General features: G+C 42.2%; 1 protein-coding gene across 1 annotated transcript in view; it reads left to right on the top strand.

Annotated features, from left to right (window-relative positions):
• UPK1B (uroplakin 1B) overlaps window positions 1-19,173 on the top strand; it is a 31,026-nt gene extending 11,853 nt beyond the window's left edge. The window contains exons 2-8 of the mRNA XM_024578203.4: window positions 1,576-1,663; window positions 2,674-2,874; window positions 4,707-4,781; window positions 5,488-5,610; window positions 7,686-7,865; window positions 13,345-13,428; window positions 18,805-19,173. Of these exons, the coding sequence (XP_024433971.2) occupies window positions 1,595-1,663; window positions 2,674-2,874; window positions 4,707-4,781; window positions 5,488-5,610; window positions 7,686-7,865; window positions 13,345-13,428; window positions 18,805-18,855 (783 nt within the window). The 5' untranslated portion in view covers window positions 1,576-1,594 and the 3' untranslated portion in view covers window positions 18,856-19,173. The remainder of the gene's footprint in view (window positions 1-1,575; window positions 1,664-2,673; window positions 2,875-4,706; window positions 4,782-5,487; window positions 5,611-7,685; window positions 7,866-13,344; window positions 13,429-18,804) is intronic.
• The last annotated feature ends 873 nt before the right edge of the window (window positions 19,174-20,046 follow it).

Raw genomic sequence — 20,046 nt, forward strand, 5'->3', positions numbered from 1 at the left:
GGAAAGTCACCCACCCCACCTTCCGCCCATATCCATCCCCCTCCAGTCTACTTATCACTGCAAGGCTTACATCTTCCCTCCTCAGAACCCCCACAGTACTTAGGGTCTTTCTAGCTGTATTATATTATAACTATTTAGAAACATATCTCAGCTTCCCTGGAGCATAAAATCCTAGACTACAACGATCTGCCTTACATTTCTTTGTATATCTCAAAGTGCAGGTTACATCATTTAATACATTTTTGTTCAGAGTACGAATGCATGAAGTGATTAGCTAATTAATAAAACAGTGAGAGATGTGAATGGCTTTTCTCAAAGTGATTCAAGTGCAAAAGCAACTTACGCTTGTATTCCTTCCAGAGAATCCTCAGGAAGGGAGAAGCCCAGTAATTTTTAGGGCCATATAAAGCTCTAAATCTTATAAATAATTTCTGGGAGCCTGTGTGGGCTGGGCAGATGAGCCTGGGCTCTGGAGTCACACAGACCAAAATCTCCAGCCTAGCTCTTCCACATACTGGTTGTATAACTCCAGGGAACTTGATTCACCTGAATTTAAGCTGTAATTTCCTCATCTGCAAAATGGGACTTCTCACCTTTTTCCTGTTTCTCCCTAATTGGGTTAAGAGGCTTAGATGTGCATATGTAAAGTACCCAGTAGAGTGGCACGTAGAAGGAACTAAATATGTTAGTCCCTCTTTTCTCCCATCCCTCCTCTTATGTAACAATGTAATTTTTATTTGCCAATTATTTTTATTAATTGACTTTTAATTATAATTGGCATACAATATTATATTAGTTTCAGGTACACAGCATAGTGATTCAGCATCTATATACCTTACAAAGTGACCACCGCAGTAAGTCTAAGAACCATTCGTCGTACAGAGTTACCACAATTTGTTGCTGTACATTACATCCCCATGACTTATTTCATGAATGGAAATTACCCTTCCTGATCCCCTTCCCCTTCTCCCTATCCCCTTAAGCAATCACCAATTTGTTCTCTGATTTCACTTCTATGTGGAATCTAAAAAACAAATGAATGAACAAAATGAAACAAACAAACTCATAGACCCAGAGAACAAATGCCAACTGTTTTTGAAGACAACAAAACATTCTGAAAATAATGGTCTTTAACAGCTGCCTAGAGTCCTGCTGGGAACAACTGCCCATTCTGTCCATGGGTTTACCCTTTGTTTCATCCCAGGGACCCTCAGTGAGCTTCAGCCCTGCCAGTTAACTTCCCCCTGCCCCCCAGCTCTGTCCTTGATGACTTGTGGGACCTCAGGTCATCATTCAGAAGTATGTGGTCTGTATATTCCATACTTTAAAGAGCTCCTGAAAGTGAATAATCAGACTCTGGCAAGCTTGACTTTTTTTTCTTCTTCATAAAATGACAATGGTTACTGAGTTTAGTAACCAAATTTCCTCCTTTGCTACATGATTTCATGTGTTTGATTCGGATGCTTTGAATGAGAAGGCAAACCACAGTGGTGTGACCTAGTCATGTTATGAAACTTGTAGTAGTATTTGTCACCTGCTCCTATTAAGTTGTAATGTTCTCAACTGTGTCTCCAGCTTGGGGGAAATCCTGAAGATGGCCAAAGATGAGTCCACCATTCGTTGCTTCCAGGGCCTCCTCATTTTTGGAAATGTGATTATTGGTGTAAGTAATGAGTATTTTTCAGGCAATTCTGCTCTTCCTGTAATCATGACTTTAGATCAATCAAAGGTGAAACTTTAAAGGAAAATAATGATGTAAGTATGGGCTCCCTACATCTTTTCTTGATTTTAAGAAATGTATTAGTAAAATATATCAGCCTGAATTTAACCATATAAATAATTATGTATAGCTATATAGCATAGCAAAAGAACAGGTTGAAAAGATAGATATTTCCTTTCTGAGTTTACAGTACAGAATCTGAAAGGAGTCATGTCAGTCATGGTCAGTACCCCAACACTCCCACCACACACGGGCTCTGGTGTTTCCTTCCTATTTCACCTTCATTTGATTTCATGGGACTCTGCTTTCGAGGTTGTTGGGGGCAGATGTTTGCATCTTTTGGTTCTCATCACACAGAGGCCATTCCAGGATGTGAGAGTAGCTCAGAGGCCAAGCTGTGGGGCCCGTTGTGGGGGGAGACTTAGGAGTCAGGATCGCTGACCCTTGGCCCAGCCCTACTTCTGACTCCATGTAACTCTGGACAAGTCTTTCAGGGCCAAGACCACTCACCCATTAAACACAGGGGGTGGAAAAGATCCCACCAGGATTCTTTCCAGCTCTAATACTCAGTGGTTCTCTGGCACTGATAAATACAACCAGGACCAGTTTGAATAGTACAATCTGAGAATTTGGATGATAGGGACTGGATGTGGGAGATTATCATCATACAAGAAAGATGCTGTTTGAGTGATTCATGCCTCCAGAACTTTATAATGGTCTGAAATTGGGTCCTTTTCCAAATAGCAATGAGACAGACAGCAAACTGTGGAGAGGCATACAATCAATTAGTAGGACTAAAGGAGTCATTTGAGTTCCTGGCAATGAGGAATTTGAGTCACTTGCTAAAGCCTATGTAGGGAACAGTTAGTCTCCCTTACCCTCCAACCCCCACTGCTCCATCCCTTCCCAACGCTGCTCTCCCACCAGCCTGACAGAAGCCCCTCTGCCCCCAGATGTGCGGCATTGCCCTGACTGCAGAGTGCATCTTCTTTGTATCGGACCAGCATAGCCTCTACCCACTGCTTGAAGCCACCAACAATGATGACATCTACGGGGCAGCCTGGATCGGCATGTTTGTCGGCATCTGTCTCTTCTGCCTGTCTGTTCTAGGCATCGTAGGCATCATGAAGTCCAGCAGGAAACTCCTTCTGGCAGTAAGACCTCAAAACTCTCTACAGTTGTCTCCTGGACCAATGTTGATGGATTGTTTCTTCTTCCCTGAGCACAGTGCTTGGGCCTTCGGTGGGGTAGAGGGTGCCACATGGGATGGGAGGAGGGGAAGACTCCCCCTACAGTAAAGCTTGTCCAAGTGGGGCCAAGGATGCCTTCTGCTATTGAAAGTGCAGAAAATTCCAGTGTAGGGAACCCAAAGGGGAGACCCCTGTTGAGTGTTTTCCAGATCTTTGCTTCTCCGACTGGTGTCTGCAGGCACCCAACTGGTACAGCTAATTACTTTCAGGGATCCTGGAGGAGCCTGATGCTCAGGTTGTAGAGGGCAGTATCAGCTCCCACCTGCCTGTGGACACCCTAACTCTGTGTACTCACAGGGAGGCTTTGGCCCTAAACCGTAGACACCAAGACATGCCCTGCCTTTGCAGAGGAAGTAAATTTGAGATATTTTGCAAAACTCAGCAGGGCTAAGAAACCTGGGGGTTGGATCTAGACCCCTACTCTCTACCCCCAGGCTCAAGACAGTAGTTGCTCACACTGATGGGGTCCCACCCCCATTCCTACCCCAATGCTGTCGGACCTGAGTTCCACCTTTATGAAACCAGTCCAGCAACTGAAGGCACTTGTTGGTTCACGTTCCCTGTGTTCTGACATTGTCCTGGCACCCAGGGAATGCAGACCATTTACATTCTCTGGTTCCTTAGTGTGAGTTAGTTCCAGAGCAAAGGCACCCACTTTTTGAGGGTGGAGAAAGGAATGCAGGCAAAGGTAGGGGAAGGACAGATGTCCCTAGAGACATGCTTCAGCTGCATCTCAGGCTCACTATGGGCCAGTTATGTGTGCCTGACTCAGCCAGGGGAACTGAGCTGGAAGAGAACATTCTTCACCACACCCCTGAAGAGAAAGAGCAGGATGCCTGACAAGCGGCTGACAGAGAAAACCTCTGTACCCTGGGCCTCCTTTCCAAAGTGTCTCTAAGGGGTTTCTGAGCTTCTTTAATAGGAGCCAACCAAGCTCTTGACAAAGAGCAAGACAGCAGCTCATAGATGGAGAAAAATATTATGAGACCTCTGAAGGTGCTTCTGCTGTTCACCTTCTAGCCGAAGCTTTGCTCTGGGCCTAGTGGTGAGGGCAGCAGAGGGTCCTGCTGACGGGAGTGGGGGGGTGGGTAGCATAACCTTCATGCCCCCACCAACACTGACCTAAGTACCACTTCCCCAGAAGAACACAGGACCAAAAGTGTATGTGCAAAGCTGAGGAAAGCAAAGTCAGAATTCTTGCAAATAGTCATCAAAGCAGATTCAGAGGTCATTGGTTGTTCAGAAGTTTTCCAGACATAAATAGGGGCAGTATGGCGCGAGCACATCACAAGTGTGTGTACATGGGCACGCTGACCCCACCCCCACCAGTTCATTCTCTTTTTTTCAGTTAAAGTAGAAATGTAGGACACTCTACTGAGAAAGCTCTGTATTCATTGGGTGTCTGTTCTCAGAAGAAAAGGAGAGCATTGAGGTGATTAACACCAAGTCTTGCTCCAAGCAGCTGATCAGTGGGGGTTTGTTGAATAACTATGGGAATTATTGGATGATTATATTTATGTGAATATATAGGGGTGGGCAAAGGTAAGTTTATAGTTGTGAGTACCCAAAGCATAGTTTATTCTTGTATTATTTATTAACTATTTTATTATTCATTATTATTAACCTACTTTTGCCCACCCATGTACTGAGAAAACATAACAATTATTTGTTTTAAAAAAATCTTCCCTTGGAGATAAATGTAATTCCTGTTTTAAAAAATTTTGTTTCCCTTCCAGTATTTCATCCTGATGTTTATTGCCTATGGCTTTGAAGTGGCATCTTGTATCACAGCAGCAACACAGCGAGACTTTGTGAGTACCATCCCAAAAGCACAGAGCAAAACAATCATATGAGCCATCATTATCATTATAATAAGATAATAGCTAACATGTATTAAGCTCTTACTCCATGCCCGGCACCCTAATATGCACACTAATAATAAATATATAATTTTACTCAATCCTAATAATAACCCTATGAAATGGCTACTATGACTATTGTCATTTTATGGATGATAAAAATGAGACCTAAAAACGTAAAGTGACTTGTCCAAGGCTACACAGCTGGTAAGTGGATGGAAGGGGAGATTCCTGAGTCCAGGTAGTGTGATGCCCAGGGCTCCAGCTTCTAACCCCCGTGCTCTTCACCACTTTGCCATGGCCACTGGTTCCCCAAAAGGATAATCAACAGTCTACCACATCTAAGACTTCTTCTCAATTCAGCCTCTTGCTTTCTCTTCTTCTCTCCAATCTCTAGCCTGAGTCACTGGGCAATCAATGCCTACCCACCCTGTTCTCACGGAGATTTCTTTGAAGACTGGGATTTCTCCTTACATGGGGATGTCAGCCACCCAGAGCAGCCTCATACCTTCCCCAACCTCTAGTCCATGCCTCTAAGCAGAGTTTGACCCCAGGAGACAGTGTTCAGTGCCCCCAGCAATGGACCAAGCAAATTACTTTGCCTCCTTGTGGCTTAGTGGGCTAACTCTCCCTCTTGTGTCCCCTCCTCCCTCCTTAGTTCACACCCAACCTCTTCCTGAAGCAGATGCTAGAGAGGTACCAAAACAACAGCCCCCCAAACAATGACGACCAGTGGAAAAACAATGGAGTCACCAAAACCTGGGACAGGCTTATGCTCCAGGTAAGGCCTGGGATCAAGGGAAGATGCCATTCTGTATGTAGACCAGTCTCCAGGGCTGTATGTGTGGGAGTGAAGTCAAAGGGTGGAGGACCACAGCCTCTAAGAGGATTTCCTGCAAAAAGGGACTCGACTAAGCTACTTACCAGCAGGGGACAGGAGTCATATACATGGTTTGTGAGACTCCTAGATCTATATTTTGTTTCAGGCCATGATGTTGATTAGCTTGCATGTATAAGCTAATGACATTGCAGGGATAATGACATTTTCAAGAAATTTAGATTAATCACACACTCTGCCTCTTAGAACTCAGGCATCACTTACATTAAAAGAAAATGCCACCTCCTACGTTTCACAGTGAATTCAAATGGCAACTACCATCCCTGTTGCTTATTTAGTACCTTTCACACTTCCTATGGACGGTCCTGCGAAGGACCAAGGACTATGGCTTGACTTAATCCCCCAGTTTTCTCTACTTGGCAATCGCCCCTCCTATCCAAGTTTACCTCAAATACCATCAAAAGTCCAAATCTTTTAGAATACCCATCATCTCCCCTCTATTGCTGTATGTACCATATTTTCAGACTATAAGACGCTAAGACACACTCCCCCCCAAATTTGGGAGGAAAATGGGGGTGCGTCTTATAGTCTAGATGTAGTGTACCTGGCTTGCGGGGCGGGGTGGGGGGTGCTCAGTGGCAGCAGTGGAGTGGGGTTTTTTTTTTCCCCATTTTCCTCCTCTAAAACCTAGGTGCGTCTTATAGTCTGAAAAATACGTACATAAATTCTTATCCCCAGCATAACCTAACTCTCCCACTGCCCTCAAACCCCATCCCCATCCCTCCCCCCACATCTCACAGTCTGTCATCTGCAAATGCCCTTGTGGCCTCTGCACCTTCTTTGAACTCTCTCTTTACCCTCTGTCTTCTATAATTTCTGTAATTTACTTGAATATTCCCATTTCGATAACTTTTTTTACCCTTTTAGACCATCAATTCATCAGCCACTTTTTTTTACTTTGTATCATTCTCTTGTTAGCAAGAATTAAGCTCCTCAAATGAGAATGTGAATGCTCACACATTTCAGAGTCCACTTACCAACCTTTTAAAGCTCAGTCTGAAATAAGCTTGACTCAGACTTAACCATTTTTTCCCAAAATGCTCAGGTCCAAATTCAGGATGATTATTTTCTTTGCTAAGATATTTTCCATAATCCAGTAGCATAAAAGGGCATGCTTTTAAGATAGTTGATTTATCATAAAGTTTGCTTGAATATATTTATTCTAAAAGTTGAGAGATGCCCATAGTTTCAATTTCTTTCCTTGAAATATTCTAGCAGAATTTATAAAAAGGAAGGGAAGCAATATGAATTGTGTTTTATCTTCTATCCTCAATCCTATCCAGAACATAAGGATATTTGCTATGTGTTAATTGATCCTTCTATGCAGAGGCATAGTTGTATGTCACAAGATTTTGATTATTTTTCCAGTTTATTTTCTTCCATTATAAAAGTAATGCGTAGTTACTATAGAAAATGTTAAAAATATAAAAAAGTAAAACAAAAAGGATTATTCATAATCACTAGAAATTTTAATTTTCTAATTCTCAATTTGCTCATATGTGTATGAGACTAATTATGCCTCTCTCACATTGTTGTATCAAGATATTAGTATTTCTTAAGTATTAGTATTTACTGAGTGTTTCCTATGACCTTGGCAGCATGCTGCACTTGTTAAGTGTATTAATAACCAGTTTAATCCTCACAACAACTCTTTGGGGTAGGTACTTTATTTATCCCAATAAATTTTTTTAGACAAAAAGCAATTAAGGAAATTGAAATTCAGAGAGTTTAAATAACTTGTCAAAGGCTACAGAGTTCATTACTGGCTTGTAAAGTAATGAATTACAAACTCTAAAATGTTAGTTATCAATACTTTCAGCTCTCATTGGGGTACTTTTAGTGAGTGTATACTGTGGTACATTTTTCATATTTCCACTCTGCATAAAATCTCAGTGGCTACATCGGTGGGTGTAACGAGAGCCAGCAGAGAGAATTTTGTATTTCTCACCTGCTGACAGGACAGATGCTGCGGTGTGAACGGCCCATCAGACTGGCAGAAATACACGTCTGCCTTCCGGACTGAGAATAATGATGCCGACTACCCCTGGCCTCGTCAGTGCTGTGTTATGAACAAGCTGAAAGAACCTCTCAACCTGGAGGCCTGCAAACTAGGAGTGCCTGGTTACTATCACAGTCAGGTGAGTCCTTTCCCCCAAGGCCTGCCAGAAGTTCCTTCGGTTCTTCATGAAAAACATACTGGTTAGCGACAGGTAATGGTGCCTCAATAAGGAACTCTGCATCCTTTTTCCTATCGCTTATATTAATTGTTTTCTTCTCTGTTAGTAAAATGTGAATGCTAACCTAGGGCCGATCTGAGAAATTTTAATAAAATTAACAGAACATGAGAATAGCAATAGCAAATTCCAACTTTATTTAAATGAAAATTATCTGTACAATGTATAGAATTGGTATCTCAAAAAAAATCTATTTTTGTAAAATGTGAATTAGAAGGAATGATATGAAAAAAGAATGTTTTGCCAGTTCCAAAGCAATGGTAATTGCTAAGGGTAAATGCAGTAATTATATATCCACATTCCTTATGCAGTAATATTGTAGGATAGTCTTAATAAAATATTAGAATAATGATTTGGGTAGAAGGTACTGTACATACAGATGGTTTTTTAAGTGTCTCCAGCCTAATGAGGATAATATAATGATTATGGAAACTAACAATTATTGAGTACTTAAATGCCAGAAACTATTCCGAGTGCCATACATGTATTAACTCATTTAATGCTCAAAAGTGGGTGCCAGTACAATCCCTATTTTATGAATGAGGAACTGAAATACAGAGATTCCAATAAATAACTTGCCCAAGGTCTTGCAGCTAGTAAAGGGTAGGGTGAGGCCTCCAACGCTAGCAGTGTGGCTCCAGAGCCTGGACTCAAAGCCAAAAAGAACTTGGAAATACTCCCAAAGTCCTGAAGAGAATCCTCACCCATGAACGGTCAACCTCTAAAATGCTGAGCCCTGCTTTGCAAGTAACCACTTTGAGGAAAGCTGGTTTAGTGCCAGCTCATTAAATAATTGAGAAACATCAGCCTTTTTAGTTTTGGAGGAAATAATACAAAGTACTTCCGGAAGGAAGGGCACAGCACCGCTGACCATCTGGCCACACCTGGACAGGGGCCTGGGCTAGGATTGGTTGCAATCATCCAAAAAAGGAAAACACAGATTATTTTGCAGAGTTGTTCAAATGAACCCACATTTAGCTTTTCAGCGACATTGTTTTAGAATTGTTTTAATCAGTCATATTTAGACTGCTATAAAAAATTAAATGTATTGCCTATAATTATAATGCACAATGTAATTATCATTCTCAGGAGTCATAAAATGCTTTCAATATTTCAACCCTGGAACTGGCCCAGGAAGACATATCTTGATTGGACTGTAATTGCAAACACACTGTATGATCTCTTTGAAAGGGACAAAAAGAATGTTTGCTTTCAGATAATCACTTTATCTCATAGCAATACCATTACATTTAGTAATGAGGGACCTCTCTACCTGTTTTTACAATCCTTCCGGAACCAGCCCTTACACTTCCTTGGCCTCACCTTGTCCTTAACATTTCCACCTCCACTCCCCACGAGCTGCACCACAACTACAAACTTGTTATCACTCAACCCCACTCCACAGCCAAATTCCTGAATTCTGAAATTCTTCCTTCTGTTCCTGATTCCCTGTGTTCCTAATTTCTCAATTTTACTCATTCTTCACCCTCAACATAATCTCTTATCTATTAATCCTTTCCAATTCTCCCCATCTCTGTTCCCCAAATTCTTACACATCACCATCCTTCTGAGTTAGAGGGCCTGCTACTTTTCCTATAGTAATCCTGCTCCCCAAAGCAAAACAAGCCACCCAACTACCTCATATGCTTCACTTGTATTATTGCCATTGCCACCTTGAACTAAATTGTAATTACTTGTTTGTAAGTCTGTTTTTTCTATTAGTCTTCTTGAGGCTCATGCATTATTTAGTTCTGTATTTTCAACATTTAGCGTAATGCCTGGCACAAAGCAGGCATTGATAAATGTTTGGTGGGTGGGCAAATTAAAAGATGAATGGCTCTCTTTTTCATGTTCATATTGTAGCTTTTCAAGGTCTACATTGTACAAATGAATGCTAACAAAATTAGGGAAGTCATCATAAGCGTGGTAATAATAGAAATCAACCACAGTTATACATAGCATTTCAGAGGCAGATGTGCATATTCTTATGAGGTCTGCCTGGGAAAATGTCCATCCATTTGTTAATATCAAAGAACAGACTGCACAACATTGATGTAACCTGGCAGCCAAAGAGAGTGGACTGGAATGCACGTGTATGAACAATGACAACTTCACTGTACTAGTCAGTGGGGGCGGTAGATGCTGTTGGGTGAGCATATGTACTGTGTGGCTGTCACATTCACAATGACTGAGCAAGCAGAGCAGCAAATCTGCATCAAATTTTGTGTCAAGTTTGAACATTCCTCTGTAGAAACTATTCAATTGATCCTTAAGGCCACAGCTAAGGGCAACTGGTGATTCATCATGACAATGCACCCACTCATGCATCACATCTTGTGCAGTTTTTTTGACAAAACATCAGATCACCCAGGTGACTCAGCCCCCCTACAGCCCAGATTTGGCACCCTGTGACTTCTGGCTTTTCCCAAAACTAAAATCACCTTTGAAAGGAGAGAGATTTCAGACCATTGATGAGATTCAGGAAAATACGACAGGGCAGCTGATAGCAATTGGGAGAACTGTGTGAGGTCCCAAGGTGCCTACTTTGAAGGGGACTGAGGCATCATTGTCTCATGTACAATGTTTCTTGTATCTTGTATCTTCCTCAAAAAAATGTCCCTATATTTCATACCACATGACTGGATACCTTCTGGACAGACCTCATACATCATGGTCCATCTGCCCTAGAAATTCAATGTGCAAGTTTTGATCACTACCTTCAGAATGTCATGATGGATGGAGCTAAGGAAGATCCAGTCAAGCTCCACTATAATAATGAGAAGGCACTAAGTAAGAAGAAGTGGGAAAAAAACTGGGTTTTTGTTTGTGAGCTCCATGAGGGCAAGACCCATTTCTGTCTTGTCACAGTTGAGTGCCCAGCCCAGGGCCTGGCACCTGACATAAGTCGACTCACACATATTACTGGACAAATGATCACCTCCCAGGATGGTTGGGAGGATCAAGTGAATAATGGATATAGGAGTGTTTGTGAATGATCAATTGTGTCATATACAGTACTGTTGTGTCATTACTTCACATCATGTTTCATTCATTCTATCAATGTTTATAGGTGGCTGCTTTGTGCTAGGCACTTGTTCTAGAGATTCTAGATCTTCAAAAAGCAAACAGGGGAGAACCCCTGTCCTCTTAGCAGTCTGGCTCCAGAGCCCAGACTCAAAGTCAAGAAAGAACATGAATATAGTCCCGAAAAGCCCTGAAGAGACAGACGATAAGGAAATCAGCAAATACATGATAAATTGCATGTAGTGATCAATGCCATGACAAATAAAGCAGGATATGTTCATAGAGAATCATGGGAGAAAGGGTATTTGTCTCTATCATGGTCAGGAAAGGCACCATTAAAATGATATTTGCACAGAGTTCTGAATCAGGTGAGGAAATGAGCACCTCACTTAAAGAAGACTGGGGAAGAGGGTTCTACATGAAGGAGGCAGCAAGTGCAAAGGCCCTCAAGGAAGAGCATTCTTAGCTTTTTGGAGGAACATCGAAGACATCAATGTGGCAAAGCCACATGACAAGGCCAGAATGAGTGAAGGGAGAGTGAAGGCTAGGATGGGTCTAGATATGGTAAGGACTGAAGCTTATGAAATTTGTAGAGAGCAGTCCTCCATTGGAAAAACAATTAAAAATACACACACAAAGTTAGGTACAGGACTTCCCTGACCAGTGTAGCTCAGTGGGTTGGGTGTCATCCTGAAAAGTGAAAGGTCTCTGGTTTGATTCCTGGTCAGGGCACATGCCTGGGTTTTAGGTTGCGGGGTGTGAGAGGCAACCTGTCAATGTTTCTCTTCCTCTCTTTCTCCCTCCCTTCCCCTCTCTCTAAAAATAAATAAGTAAAGACATTTTTAAAAATTAAAATATAAAAAATTAGGTACAGGGCTTTGAAATGGTCTTGCAAATAGCAGCCCTGAAGCTCAAGCTCATTTGCTTTACAGTGAAATAGCTTCTGGCAGTGAAGCTGGGGTCATAGAGAGAGGCAGGTCCATATCACACAGGGTCTGCAGGCCATTACAAGGGCTTAGGATGCCATTTTAAGGATGATGGGAAGCGACTGGAGGGTTTTGAGCAGGGATGTGAAGTGATCTGACTTCTGTTTTACAAGGATCCCTCTGGCATCGTATGAAGACTAGTAGGGTGCCAGGAGTGGACTCGGGCCCACAGGAGACGAGTTAGACGGCTCCTGTAGTAATCCCGGAGTGAGGACGACATGGTAGACCAACGTGGTCGCAGGAAGTAATACATGTTCGGATTTGAGATATGTTGTAAAAGTAGGTCCAAAAGAATTATATATGACATCAAATAAAAGAAAAACAGGTTAAGGTAATTCCAAGATTGTTCATTTGAGCATCTGGGTGAGTGGAGATGCTGTAAAGTAGATGGAGAAGAATGAATTGGGGAGAAATCAAGGCATTGCAAAGGCAGGACATGCCAGTGGATTAACAAGGGACTGACTGGGGCAGAACAGACAGAACCTCAAGTAGCCACCTGCAGCCACTGGGCAGGGCCTAAACTTCAAGGTCAGCCTTTCGAGGACATTTTCCTGTGAACCTCTGTGGTTCAGGGAACCAGCCTGTGTTTTGCATTCCCTAAGCATTCCCTGTGATTCCCGGAGCTTTGGAGGAGGTCACTCAGAGAGCAGGTCTATCCCTACACGTGTGTATCACACCAGCGCTTTGCATAGTGACTAGAACAGAGTGTGCCATATAAAGACATACTGGACTGTGGCATGCATGAACGAATAATATGATGGATAAAAGTGAATCATGCTTTTGCACACACACCAAGACTCTTCCAAGTCTCACTAGAACCAATAAAGAGATATGTTGAAATAGGATGTCAAATGAAAATTTAGAAAGCATGGTATAGGGTTCCCTTTAATGATTAAAAAAAAAATCCCTCTGGTTTTTATAGACCACAAGCAATTTTATTCAAAAACAAACAAAAGTAACTCTGCCCTCAAACAAATCAGTGATAACATATTTTGGAAAAGAAAAAATGCAAATTTTATTAAGAATACTTTACATTACTCACATGTTCAATATGAAAAAGTGTTAGGCTAAAATAGCAGCACCTTTTTTAAAAAAGCTTTAATCAGAGGTGATTACAAAAAGATAGCAAGACCTTTGTTAGTTAGATTGAATGATAAAGACAAAAACAAAGGTGTTATAGAAAAGTTGTTGACAGAATCATTCCTATTCCCTGGGCAAAGCCCTGTCAATGACTGTGAATAACTGTCATGGGGATGTGGAAATAGCCTGGACTTGGATTCACTTAACAGTCTGCTTCCTCCACCCCCACCCCATCTCTTACATCTCGCTTTCTGGGTCCTCTCACACTGATGTGGAATCGCCCACTCCTCCAGGGCTGCTATGAACTGATCTCTGGACCAATGAACCGGCACGCCTGGGGGGTTGCCTGGTTTGGATTTGCCATTCTCTGCTGGACTGTGAGTATTACCTGGCATGTGATTTATTTCTGAGCAGATGATAATAAGGAGAGAACATGAGGTTGCTCCTGCTTAGCCCAACCACACTACACTGTCTGGAAACAAAACTTCAGGAAGCTGCTGGCACCCAAGCGAGGCCAGCAGATTCCCGTGGGAGGTTCCCTGCCAGGGAAAGGATGCACCCCGTTAACCAGATCCTTCTTCTGGGTGGTTGGGATGCACCTGCCTGCTCCTCCGAGTCTCCAAATTTCACTAGTTCATTATAGTGAGCTATCAAAGACTGCCATCTATTTAGATGGCTCCGGCCAGACACTAATTTGCCCATCTCCTTCCAAAGAGCTGCCTCAGCCAGTCTCACCCGTCCTACTGCCCACGTTACTAGATGCACATGCAGCAAGAGGGTGCAGCGGCGGTTCTCGGCCCTGGCTCTGTGTCAGTCTCCTGGGGGTGGGGCTTGAACAAAACAAAGCATGCCTGCACCCCATCCTCAGATCTAGAGGCAGAGCTCGGACATTTTTTAAATTTTTCCAGATAATTCTAATTTCCTGTCAGGGTTAAGAGTTATTGCATTAGGGAAGCAGTTCTAAACTTGTAATTTGAGAACCTGTTTATTCTCTCAAATTGTCAAGGTCTTCAAAGAGCTTTTGTCTACAGAGGCTATCTTTATTGATGTTTACACTATTGAAAAGTAACACAGAAATTTCAATATACGTACTAATAAATCAATTACTTGTTAGCATTAACAACATATTTTTGTGGAAAAAGTGACTGTTTTCCAACACAAATAGGTAATGAGAACAGGGGCACTGTTTCACATTTTTGAAAGCCTCTTCAATGTGTGGCGTAAGAGCAGACAGCTGGATTCTCATATTCAGTTTTTCAGTCAATCTGTTATAATATGTTGCTTAGGTTGAAGAAAATCCATCCTCGCACAGATAAGTAGTTGAAAAAACAACAGGAATGTTTCAATAGCCTTACCTAAAGGTAAGTGTGAATATTCTTCTTTGGCATTAGACAAACCTTGAGAAGTAGCATTCTTAAGGGTTAGTTGCAATATGGAATCTAAAACTATGTCTTCGGCAGCAGCCAAAGGACCTGGGTAAGCAAGGTGGTGGCTAGTGGACCCAGCAAGGAAGAGGCTGGCAGACAGGGTGGTCTCACATTCGCGCACAGGTAAACTGGGAGAACAACTGGGGAGCAAGATAGACCCTGCAACCCAGGGTTCCAGCATAGGGAAATAAAGCCTCAAACCTCTGACTGAAAACACCTGTGGGGGTTGAGGTGACAGCAGGAGAAACTCCAAACCTCACAGGAGAGTTCATTGGACAGACCCACAGGGTCCTAGAATGTACACAAACCCACCCACCCAGGAATCAGCACCAGAAGGGCCCAATTTGATTGTGGGTAGTGGGGGAAGTGACTGAAAACTGGCAGAGAGTGGAGCAAGCCATACTGTTCCCTCTCGGACCCCTCCCCTACATACAGAGTCACATCGCAGTGATATGGGTTGCCTTGCCCTGGTGAACACCTAAAACTTTACCCCTTACTATGTAACAGGAGTGCAGAGACAAAAAAAAAAAAAAGGCCCAAATGAAAGAACAGATCAAAGCTCCAGAAAAAATATAAATAAGCGATGACGAGATAGCCAACCTATCAGATACACAGTTCAAAACACTAATTAGGTAATCAGGATGCTCACAGAATTGGTTGAATATGGTTGCAAGTTAGAGGAAAAAATGAGGGCTATTCTAAGTGAAAAAAATTTACAGGGAACCAATGGTGAAAGGAAGGAAACCAGGACTCAAATCAACAGTGTGGAGCAGAAGGAAGAAACAAACATTCAACCAGAACAGAATGAAGAACCAAGAATTCAAAAAAATGAGGAGAGGCTTAGGAACCTCTAGGACATCTTTAAACATTCCAATATCTGAATCATAGGGATGCCAGAAAGAGAAGAGCAAGAGTAAGAAATTGAAAACTTATTTGAACAAATAATGAAGGAGAACTTCCCCAATCTGGCAAAGGAAATAGAATTCCATGAAGTCCAGGAAGCTCAGGGAGTCCCAAAGAAGTTGGACCCAAGGAAGCACATACCAAGGCACATCATAATTACATTACCCAAGATGAAACAGAAGGAGAGAATCTTAGAAGCAGCAAGAGAAAAGGACACAGTCACCTACAAAGGAGTGCCCATAAGACTGTCAGCTGATTTCTCAAAAGAAACCTTACAGGCAAGAGGGGGCTGGAAAGAAGTATTCAAAGTCATGAAAGACAAGGACCTACATCCAAGATTACTGTATCCAGCAAAGCTATCATTTAGAATGGAAGGGCAGATAAAGTGCTTCCCAGATAAGGTCAAGTTAAAGGGGTTCATCATCACCAAGCCCTTATTACATGAAATGTTAAAGGGACTTATCTAAGAAAAAGAAGATCAAAAAATATGAACAGTAAAATGACAACAAACTCACAATTAACAACTGAACCTAAAACAAAAACACAAGCAAACTAAGCAAACAACTAGAACAGGAACAGAATCATGGAAAGGGATATCATGTGGAGGGTTATCAGTGGGGAAGTGGGAGGGGGAGGGGGGGAAAAGGTACAGAGAATAAGTAGCATAAATGATAGGTAGAAAATAGGGGGAGGTTAAGTATAGTACAGGAAATGTAGAAGCCAAAGAACTTATACGTATGACCCATGGGCATGAACTAAAAGGGGGGAATGCAGGTGGGAGAGGGTGTACAGGGCAGAGGGGAATAAAGGTGGGAAAATGGGACAACTTTAATAGCATAATCAATAAAATATATTTAAAAAAAGAACTCTCAGGATAATGGGGTGATGATAAGTGTATAGCGCAGCGGGCTACAGAGGGCTACAGAGTGGTCATAGGCCATCACAGCTAGGGGGAGACACACTGCTCTTCCCAGAGCAATGAAAAGGTCCATTAGCAAGGCGCACCCCCAAATGGGCATCTGCTGGAGAGAAAATTGGCCAGTGTGTTGGGGACAATGACGGATGTACAGCAAATTCCAATGGTGGACAGACTGTGAAGAAAGAAACACATGGGGGTCTGGAGGCAGGAGTCAATGAGGGTAATGAGCACATTGGTTGTGTGTCCTGCTAGGGTGACAAGAGAAAAAAAAAGAATACATTACATTGGTTTGCCTTGCACTTGGCATAAATCTTTTACCCACGCACAATTCTATAACATCATGCATTGGTTATTTGGAAAAATATTGGTTCATTGTGTCATGTAATCTTCCAAATGTTGGTCGATTTCTTCATGCAATACCGGGAAATTGCATTCACTGATATTGTCACGTTGGAAGAGAATTTAAGTATTGGGATGCTAGCAAGTCCATGGTAACGAACACAAGTTTTATGATTTTGGTTTGAAAGCCCAGATTTATCACCAGCAACAAATATTGTCAGCTGTTTTCCTCAAAGTGACAGACTCACTTTACAACTTTTCGAGAATATGTCTGCCAAACATCCAACTCTAAATAACCATAGCTCATCTGTTAGTCATTTTTTTTCAAGTAAAAATGGTGTTCCATGAAAAAATAACCAGTTCGGTGCACAACTCAATCACCCAAGTGCTTTTCCTCAAGACAACCATCCTATATCCATTTGCAACGAAACTGCTTTCAGCATACTTCCTCTCCGTCAGATGGAATATTAAAAAGATGTGTCCTCAAAGGTCAACATTTAATACAATCAGTGATTCTTACTGCTTCATCAAGGTCAATTTCAAGTAAAACTGGCTTTTTGTTCTCCTGCAAGAGCACAGCAGTGAAGGATTCCTGCCTCTGCCTTGAATCTTGCTAAGATGCCAGCAGTTTTGCCTTCCACTGCCTTTGCACCATCTGTGCAAACGTGAACATAGCAAAAAGGGCAAATAAAGTCTTAATATTGTTATGTAAATATCCTTTCATTGTAGACCGCTAAAAGGGCCACCAGTTGTTTGTGTACCGCACTGGAAGAAATGATGGGATTTGTGCACCTGCAACCTACATAATTTTGTTAACCAATGTCACCTCAATAAATTCACAAATAAATAAATCAATAAATAAAATGTTGGGTTTGGGGTAAGAAACTGAGTGAGGTGGGAAAGAAGGGGAAATCCACTCCTTTATGAGGCTTCTATGAGCTCTCAATCCACGCGGCTAGCAGCCCCTGTGACATGCTGCATGCTCCGCCCGCGGGGAAGCACTGCTATGTGAGGGCTTGTCTCTTCCCGAAGCCTGGCGACCAGTGCCCGGCAGAGTGCGCAGCAAGTGGTTAAGCCCTGCTGAGTGAATGAAAAGTGTTAACAGCGAAGTCTGTTTTGTGTCATGCTGGCAGAAACTATATGGGCTAATGTTTAAAGGCTTTGAGAATCTTAGAACTCCAGACCAGCTGAAATCTCTGATATTTCTATAAGCATCAAATGGTCTGGACTCTGGATCTTATAAGTCCCCTTGAAGTTCAAAATGGGAAAGGGAACTAGATCTACTGAAGACCTGCTACAGAGAAGGCACCACGTCAAATACTCTTAACATTAAATCCCACAACAGTAGCTAGGTAGGTGGCCAGACTCCTTTCTTACAAGGAATAGAGAAATTCAACAGGGTTCCTAAGAATTGTGCTGAATCAGAGATCTTGGGCACGTCCAGTTCACTGCTGCTTACAGAGGACTTTCTCATAATGGTTAAACAGATAAACTCTGAAGCTAACCGCCTGGGCTTGACCCCCAGCTTCACCACCTACTAGTTCTATGACCTTGTGTAAGTTACTTATCTTCTCTGGGCCTCAGTTGCCTGTAGGGTTTTGGAAGCATGAAATTGAGTTATATGTGTAGATATTAGAACAGGGCCTGATATATAGTAAGTTATCGATAAACATTAGACACTATTATTATTACTTCATTATCTCATTCAATCTTTTAACTCTGGGATCAGTGAGGATGTTGTTATATCACTTTACAGATGCAGGGAGTGACTGGCAGATCTGCCACAGAGCCCGTATATTCTAACCCCCAGCCTGAGGCAAACATCTTGAGTGTCTGGAGGGCAGCTGTGCATCACAAGCAATTTTGGGAAAAGAGAGAGTCCCCTGGGAAGAGAAGTTCATACTAGAAGCAAGAAACTCATATTCTAAAATGACACCTAAGTAGGAATACAGTAGAGGGTAATAAGCCCTGATGGGAAGAAGGAAGAATTTCCACGGGGGCTAGTTTAACACAGAAATGACTGATGTTCTTTAGGCAAGAGTACCCTTAAAAATCCAGTATCACAAAGTCTGAATGAGCCTAACATCATTTTTCTCCTTAGTATGAGATGTTCCTAAACCAACTCCTTATTAATTTGGGGTTTGTTTTTTTTTTTTGTATTCTAGTTTTGGGTTCTCCTGGGTACCATGTTCTACTGGAGCAGAATTGAATATTAAAAAGAGTGTCACCATGGGCCCGCCTTCCCTCGGTGACTCTGGATCTGGTGCTGGAACCGCTCTCTCCCAACACTTCACGTGTGTGCGCCCGGGCACGTGTCCTCACTCAAGTTGCCACGTCAGTTGGTATGGAGTTCCTTCAGGCTTTCAGGCTCCTGAAATTCTGAGCGCTGTGTTTTCACCCTGGTCTAGAATTCTACAATATTTTATTGACTGTAGGAGTGGCAGACTTTGGAGAGGAGGTAATAACTACTCCCACCCCTGTTCACTTTTAATTTGGGGGCATAGTAACATTCACAGAAGCCTGTGTTATCACAGCCAGCCAAGTCTATTTGGACAGCAACTGTCTGTATTTCTCACTTTCAAAGGCTTCCATTCATCTCCGTATTGTCCATGTGAAAGAACCGAGGAAAGGTGCCTTTTTTCTACGCATCTTTCGCCTTTTGTTCTACGGTGGCTCCCATATACGGAGACTCAGGTGATTCTTTTAATGCCACTTCGGGATCCTTTTACTCTCCAAGACAGTGCCCAATTTTCAGCTAACGATGGCCAAAATTTCCTCTTGGACATTGCAGAGTGATAAGTGTTTCGTTACCTCAACCTCCCATTAATCAAAAGTTTTGGACTTTGGGGGACAAAGTAGAGGCCTTTTATATATATTTACCAGTCTCAAATGGAAACACCTTTCAAATAGAGGCAAGCCAGCTACTAGATAGGTGATTTATGGTGATTTTTGTTTACTGTCCAAATATTTCTCTTTTGAACTATGTTTTCATTTGTAGCCCTGAAGAAAGTTCCTATAGCTCAGCATCTGTCTTATAAATAAAGGGCCTTTAAATATATTCACTTTTGTTTTTACCAATGTCCTAATTAGGTCATATATGAGTCTAACAAAATGGATTTCCCAACACAAGGGCTTATTAGGCTTGTGGGAATTAAAGTTTAGAAGATGGTAAATGCAATGGGGTGTGACTTCCTGTTGGATGTCAATAACCCTGCTGTACAGTTAAATGGTTAGAATTTCTACATTTACCTTTACTTTTTGCTCCTGCTACACTGAAGCCCAGAAGTGGTGATGGAGCTGCTGCCTCTCAAATCCTTTTCCTCTCTTGCCCTTGGAAACAAGGGAAGCATCCCTGACACCAACTACCGAACTGTCTCCTATGAAGAAAATGTACCTGTCACTTCAGG

Source organism: Desmodus rotundus, chromosome 2 (genome assembly GCF_022682495.2).
Source record: "Desmodus rotundus isolate HL8 chromosome 2, HLdesRot8A.1, whole genome shotgun sequence".
Classification (NCBI taxonomy): domain Eukaryota; kingdom Metazoa; phylum Chordata; class Mammalia; order Chiroptera; family Phyllostomidae; genus Desmodus; species Desmodus rotundus.